General features: G+C 37.1%; 1 protein-coding gene across 1 annotated transcript; it reads right to left on the bottom strand.

The window, feature by feature from the left end:
* Positions 1-270: 270 nt before the first annotated feature.
* LOC122985554 (myoblast determination protein 1 homolog 1-like) lies at positions 271-2,986 on the bottom strand. The gene is made up of 4 exons (XM_044356307.1): positions 2,911-2,986; positions 2,184-2,821; positions 1,215-1,287; positions 271-911 (listed from the first exon to the last, which is right to left on the bottom strand). The coding sequence occupies exons 2-4, from the start codon at positions 2,727-2,729 to the stop codon at positions 718-720; spliced, it is 813 nt and encodes a 270-aa protein (XP_044212242.1). The 5' UTR covers positions 2,730-2,821; positions 2,911-2,986; the 3' UTR covers positions 271-717.
* Positions 2,987-7,358: the final 4,372 nt, after the last annotated feature.

Below are 7,358 nucleotides of genomic sequence, written 5' to 3'. Positions count from 1 at the left end.
TAAGAGTATTTATTATTATCACAATTTTCTCTGTGTTATGTTATCCCATACCTTTCTACTGTTACAAACACACAGAGTGAGTTATTGTTTTTCAAGTCACAAGTTGAGTCAGTGAAGGAGGAAAAGGTTTAGAGGACTCAAATAGAGAGCTCATAATGCTAGCAGGTCTGCAGGAGACATTTCAGTTTATATAGACTTATAACACAGGCTGTGTTAATGAAATATCAGAGCAGATGAAAGCCTTTGAAGGATTATATTGAGAAGAGGAAGTCACAATATAAATATTTATTTATTAAAATGTCATTCACTCATAAATAATATATAGAAACATTTGATACAACAATCCCTTCATACAGTATGTGTAGTATTAACAAGCAGCTCTTATTTACAGTTGTACAAAATGGTCCACCGTCCTCCAACCAACGAAGAAAATTTCTTCTCCTTTTATCATTTTTGTCTTTTGATATTAATGGAACACACAGCAGCCTTCAGTTCATCCAGGATGTTAACACTGGAGTACCAGTGTGACTCAAACTTTGGTGGAAAAGTCTTCACCCAAACAAAAAGAGTCAATGTCAATGTTACCATATGTTGTAAGCCCATATTTCTGTGACTCACTGCAGAAGACAGGAATATTACACTTGCACTTTCCTCCCTTAAAATGTAGGGAAAAAGGTTTGTCTTTTTGTGGAATACGAGTCCTCGGGTCCTTCGGGTTCAGAGTGGCTCATAGATGCTGTTGGGTTCATCAGAAGGACTGGAGACTGCAGGGCTGTTCTGAGGAGATCCAGGGCCCTGAGGGACCACGCTGTCCCCTGGTGGGGCCACAACCGGGTCCGTACTGATCCGCTGTACAATGCTGGACAAACAGTCCAAACTGGAAATAGGTGACGGCTTGCTGCTACTAGCGTCTGTAAAAAAAAAGAAAAAGAAAAAATAATGGATAATGAGAAATTTGTCATATTAACAAGAGGAGCCGATCATGTGTGGTCATAGTTAAGAGACATTAGTCATATGATCATCATCATCATCATCATCTTTGAACTATGAAGGAAACTAGGTTCATTAAAAATGAAAGCAGACATTTAAGGAGAAACATACCAGAAATGAGTCATATTGCAGCAGACATTGAAACTAGTCATATGTAGAGAACAATCAATTCTACCGGAGTATAAACAGGTCATATTTAAGTAGGAACTCAGTGTGAAACTGACCGTCTGATGTCTGGCCGCAGTAGGAACCGTCACTGTTTTCACTTCTGGTCGAACACGGAGAGATGAAATCCATCTGAACACAAAAGATCAACCAATCAGTCAACAAGCCAAACATGTAATCGATCAGACGGTGTTTAAAGAGAGGAACTCCCCAGAATGAAAATGACTCACAGAGCTGTGAAATTTAAGTGATGCAATTTTTTTCCTCAAATTTCTTGATGTACAGTATGTTTAAGAAGAGCCATATTACACTTACATGTACTTTTCATCATTTAATCATTTAATTACTTCTAGGTTTTATAAATGTTGGACGGAGTTTCTTGCACTGTGCACATGTCAGTGAAACTCTTCATTTTACATTTTAACATGTTATTAGCATATCTTAGATCAAAAAGGCAGATGTTTCAGATAAGAACCTGTCAAATGTTTAAAGCAACACTGACTTTCAGTGTTTATCTACTCATCTTTGCTGCTAATTCATATTGAAACCAAAATCAGAACTTTCCTGTGTAACAAAACACGAACAAATCAAGGGCACAGGTCAAAACATATTCTGTATTAAAATAACTGATAAATATATTTTCAGGTTTGCATCTGACATGAATGCCTTCCAAAATTTAGAAGATCAGGTTATGCATTTATCTTTCCAAATCTTCACAAAATAAATGTTGTATTTTGGTTTCAAATGTCTTTCAAAACTGTCACAAATGTCCAACAAGTCAATTTTTAAGTATTAATGTAAGTATTTAAAGCTGACTGACTTTGACAAGAACAAGTTCATATATCAAGCTTTAAAACATTTCACAGTCAAAAAAGGATTGGATCCAAAAATGTGCTTTTAAAGTGCATTTTTAAGACCCAACTCGTTGAAATTGTATTTAAGCACTGAGGCCAAAAATAAATATCCGAAACACATTCCTCACATTTCATGAGGCAGCACATGAACTGCTCAGCTGTTGTTGGACTCACCATGCCATCAGAGCAGTTGGAGCGGGGGCTAGAGGCGTCCGAGTCCCCGCTGTAGTGTTTGAGCGGCGGGTAGAAGCCGTCATCCCGGCCGGCCCTCAGCAGCGCCTGCAGGGACTCAATGTAGCTGATTGCGTTGCGCAGGATGTCCACCTTTGGCAGCCGCTGGTTGGGGTTGGAGGCCGTGCAGCGTTTCAGGGTCTCAAAGGCGTCGTTGACCTTACTGAGCCGTCGCCTCTCTCGCATCGTTGCTGCCTTCCTCCTGTCTGCATGTGTTGTCTTCCTCTTGCAGGCCTTGCAGGCCCACAGCAGGCAGTGTCCCGCCTGGTGGAGGCCCCCGGGGGCCCTCACATGCTCGTCCTCCTCCTCTGCGATGGGGACATGGTAGTGGTGATGATGATGGTGATGGTCCTCGGACTTCAGCAGGCCGGCGTGCATCAGCCGGGCGTCCAGGTCATCAAAAAAGTTCATGTCACTGGTGCTGAAGCAGGGGTCATCGTAGAGGTCATCAGCAGAGGAGAGAGGGAAGGGAAGGTCGGACAGATCCATCGGACTCTGCAGAAGATTCCCTCTGAGTGACACGAGACTCTCTCTGATGACTGAAACAGTTAAAGTCTCCTCAACAGCGTCTGTCTGTTAAACTACACAGAGAATGATATTTAAAAAAAAGGAAAACGGCAAAAAAAAATTAAAGGACTCTCTGTAAAGTCTCCTGTCAAAGTCAGCTGACCTGCGTGAAAAAGTAGAAAAAGTAGAAGTGGTCTGCAGAGGAGAGTAGAGGAGTGTTTTTAAAGGGCCAGTCTGTGTAACTTCAGCTGCTCTGGCTCGGTGTTTGGTGTTTATAAAGGAGTCAGCCACTGTGGAGGCGGGGCTGTGATGTGAGTAACCAATAGACTGAGGGGTGTGGTGTGTGATTGTGTGTGTGTGTATGTGTGTGTGTGTGTGTGTGTGTGTGTGTGTGTGTGTGTAGAGTGTGTTAGGGTCACAGAAGTGAAACTCAGCAACAAAAAGGAAGCAATAAAAAAGCAATCAAGTCCATCCTAACAAATCATTCAGTCCGATGTTTTGATGTTTATACATAAATAAATGTTGCTGACTGATTTAACACCAAGTTTTTTTTCCTTAAATCAAGAAATAAAATTCTGGATTGAGTGGGTTCAATTTGCAAGTTTCTTTTCAAGGCAGATATTACGAAATCAGTTTATCTGCTGTAAAAAAAAAAAAAAAAAAAAAAAGTCAAACTGTTTCTATTATGGCACTATTACTTTTTTAAATTTCTGATTAAGTAAAAATAAAATTTCAGTAAGTAACTGGATACTGATAAATCAAATGTTTAGAGAGATAATTTTGATACATGGAACAACTTTTGAACATGTCGTACTGCAGTTTAAGTACATTTTGCTTATTATCCAAACTAAAGGTTTCATGTGAAATTCAGAAAGTTTTCACATTTTTACTAAAGATGTGAAAATTTCAATTCACACAAGGTGTTTATAAGACACCTGTTAATTTTTGGTCACATTTTCTCTACTTTACTTACACATTTAAATCTGTCACAGTTTCTAATTTCATTTTATTTTTTCAAGGAACACTTATGTAAGGTAACGTCTTGCTGTCACCATGACAAAAAATATATTAGCTCGATTAACGAGAAAATATAACAGTTTTCTTGTTATAAATGAAATGGAGGCATGTGAATGTTTGAATGAATTGATCAAGTCTTACTTTCTTTTAGGGCAAACACACAATGAAATTCTGCTCTTAGGGTCTTGAAGGAGTTGTTAGTAGCATGCATATTTTCCAATCACATCTCCTTAGAGAAAAAACCACAGTGGGAACCAGGTGGTTTCTGAAATTTAATGGAATGTATTTGTCATAGTCAAAGAAATTACTTTTACGAGAAAACCTTATTATTGTAAGAAAGACATTTCCTCATTAAAACAACAAAAACCTGTCTTATGAAAGTGAACATGTTTTTTTGTTGAAACAAGATGTTTTCTCGTTATAACATTCTTGTACGGCTCTGTGCTGCCGTACTTGTAAGTGCAAAAATATGTCCCAAAGGTGTATGTGAGGAAAGGTTATATTTTTAAATAAAAATCCATCCTGAAACAACTTGGTAGAGAAAGAAAAGCATCAGATTGACAGCTGACAGCTCAAGTGGCAACATTGCAGTTTGTAATGTACTTTTCTGCAATGTTTTTATCATTATTACTGTAAGTAGTAAAAATGTTGGATAACGCACTGATGGAATAGCAAAAATATAGCCATATGTTCTTTTCTTTTTAAATTATTTGCTTGGCCATTGACAGTTTAAACCAAAATCGTGCTGTAATTAAAAGTTCAACAAAAAGAAACATCAAAGATTTTTAAACTATGCTGTTAATTATTCAGACAGGGTGTATTTACTGTACTTAAGGGAACTTATAATACATTTTAGATTTACAGCAAGATGGAAAGTTCAATTTCCAACGATTATACTTTCACTTTTACTAATTTATACTTTTTACATGAAAATAACTGCAGTATTTTAGGAGATCAGATGTAAAATCCATATTTGTGTTTGTTCACAGTTACATCAGACTGGACAGTGACAGAGAGACGTGGCTGCTTAAGTGCTTCAGTCTGCTGTCCTGCTGAGGAGGTCAGAAGGTCACGAGATCGTCAGGTCTCTGATCTGAGGAGAGTGTGTGTGTGTGTGTGTGTGTGTGTGTGTGTGTGTGTGTGTGTGAGGGTCATTACTGGACAACAGTTTAAGACAATTTGTGCGAACAGGTGAAATGAAATGATCTCAACTCGCTGACAGACTGATTTTGTTGTAAGGTTTGTTTGAAGTGGTCATCTGTTTTGTTTTTTTTTTCTTCTCTTATATATTTTGTCTTTGTGTATTTTAAGAGTTAGAGTGGAAATAGAAAGAATATTATATGTTTCTTTAATGGGGCCTGATCTTATGAAATTTGTATTAATTGTAGTACAAAGACAAATCACCACTGATATCAAAAATTGGGGAAGGAGTGGTGTAGACCAGAAATGTTGTTTTTTTTTTAATGTTAGTTATGACACTCTGACCAAACCCTTCACCTAACCATAACTAAAATAACTGTAAAAATAATCAATTTTATTTTAAATTTAAGCCAAAAACTGAGCAAAAACTTACCTGAAAATGTGTGATGGCAATTTCATTATTTGATGCAAATCTAAAGTCATACAATATTGAGAATTTGTGTATTTTTGTTGGACAGTAAAAGTCAGAGGATTGTTTAGGTATCATACTAATTTCAGACTGAACTGCTCTTTTTGACCGGATTTCCTTTTATGTAACTTGTTTTATGTTTTTTGTCTTGTAAATGTGAGATTCTTCACAGCTTCAGAGACCAAACAGCTCACATCTCAGACTCCTCACAGCTTAATGGGAAGGCAGTGCGTTAAATTTAGAAGCTTGTGAAATCTAAGACAAGTGCCCTTCTAGCTGAAGCGGGTATTATTTTGGAATAACCCCAACTCCCACATGCTCCCTCTTTTTCCTGGGACACATTCAAATGAACCAAAAGAACAGAAACCTGAGAGCAGAGGAATCAACTGCTACGATGAAGGTATCACTCTTGGCATAATTTAGAATTTTTCCAGCTCCGTTAAATAACACAGTTCACAGAAGAGCATGTTCACATGATAAATAACACAATAAATAGTTCAAAGAAGTATTTTGTGGCATAAAATGTGCAATGAAGTCCGATTTGTTAATAGTGTAAGTAGTGAAATGATGTTACATCATAATTATTCAAAATTCATCTTTTTCTGCAACATGTTGCACAACATGCAGTCATGTGAATGGAGACTGACAGTTTCAGATGATCCAACGTGCATTTTTTGCAACAAAATATACAAAATTTATAGTGGACAAAATGCGTGTCATGCAAAAAAAACAAAACAAAACAATATCTGCCTAATGAGATCACAGAGGTGGAAGAAATACTCAGATCCTTTACTCAAGTGAAAGCAGCAACACAACAATGAATAAAGGTTTAAAGGACTGGTTTTCAGGACTTATTGGCATCTAGCAGAACAGACTTAGCAGAAATGGAATATAATATTCATAAGTGTGTTATAATTAATGTATAATCCCATGAAAATAAGAATCGTTGTGTTTTTGTTACCTTAGACTGAGCCCAATTTTAACCTCTATTACGCTATTGAGTTTTTAAAAAAATCTACAACAGCGGATCATATTTTAAACATTCATATGTTTTTAATGTAAAATTGTGAATTTTAATATAGCTGTTGAATAAATGTGATGGAGTAAAAAGGTACAAAATTTCCTTCAAAAATTAAGTAACAAAATATAAAATACTCCAAAAAACAGGTACAATTCCCTTAAAACTACACTTAGGGAGGATAGGATCACATGTTTAGTGGCACCTATAGCAGAACAGACTTGGCAGAAATGGAATATAATATTCATAAGTATGTTTTAATTAGTGTATAATCCCATGAAAATAAGAAATGTTGTATTTTCGTTACCTTAGAATGAGCCCTTTATATCTACATAGGGAGCGGGTCCTCTTCCACGGAGGCCGCCATGTTGCACCGCCGTGTTTCTACAGTAGCCCAGAACTGACAAACCAAACACTTGTTCTAGAGAGAACCTTTCACGTATTTCACGGGTTTCGTGACCACTGTAGGTTCTCTTACATGCTTGGGAAGGGGAGGGGTATTCGTTTGGTTGCAATCTGCAACTTCACCACTAGATTCCACTAAATCTTACACACTGGTCCTTTAAAACAATAGTCAGGTGCCCAAAAGAACAGTTTTTCTGTGGCGGATGAGGAATAATAATGAAGAGGAGAGAATTTTGAACTATATTGTGTTACGTTAATCATTTGGTTTATAACTCAGAATCGCCAAACTTCAGATAAACTTAAGAACATTTTTTGCACAGAATGGGGACTGTGGATTTCATTTCCCATCATTTACATTAAAAGCATGTTAGGAGGAATCTTGTAAATGGTTTGCATGAACAGGAAGAATGATTACAGCAAGCAAAAGCTGTTTCAGTGTTCATATGGGACTGTTTTAAACCAAGATACTGGAAAACTAGCAAAAATCTCTCTTAACCTCACCCAGTAAGTGTTTATTACTGTAATCTGTTGTAACACTGTCAGACCGAAACTCTCAGTGAGT

The sequence above is a fragment of the Thunnus albacares genome, chromosome 1 (genome assembly GCF_914725855.1).
Source record: "Thunnus albacares chromosome 1, fThuAlb1.1, whole genome shotgun sequence".
Classification (NCBI taxonomy): domain Eukaryota; kingdom Metazoa; phylum Chordata; class Actinopteri; order Scombriformes; family Scombridae; genus Thunnus; species Thunnus albacares.
The sequence above is the reverse complement of the archived record's forward strand: the minus strand, read 5'-3'. Positions and strand labels throughout refer to the sequence as shown.

Coding starts and splice junctions, on each gene's coding strand:
- LOC122985554 (XM_044356307.1), bottom strand. CDS start 2,729: ATGGATCTGTCCGACCTTCCCTTCCCTCTCTCCTCTGCTGATGACCTC. Junction 1,288..2,183: donor CCAACTGCTCTGATGGCATG/GTGAGTCCAACA, acceptor TTTTGTGTTCAG/ATGGATTTCATCTCTCCGTG. Junction 912..1,214: donor CTGCGGCCAGACATCAGACG/GTCAGTTTCACA, acceptor TTTTTTTTACAG/ACGCTAGTAGCAGCAAGCCG.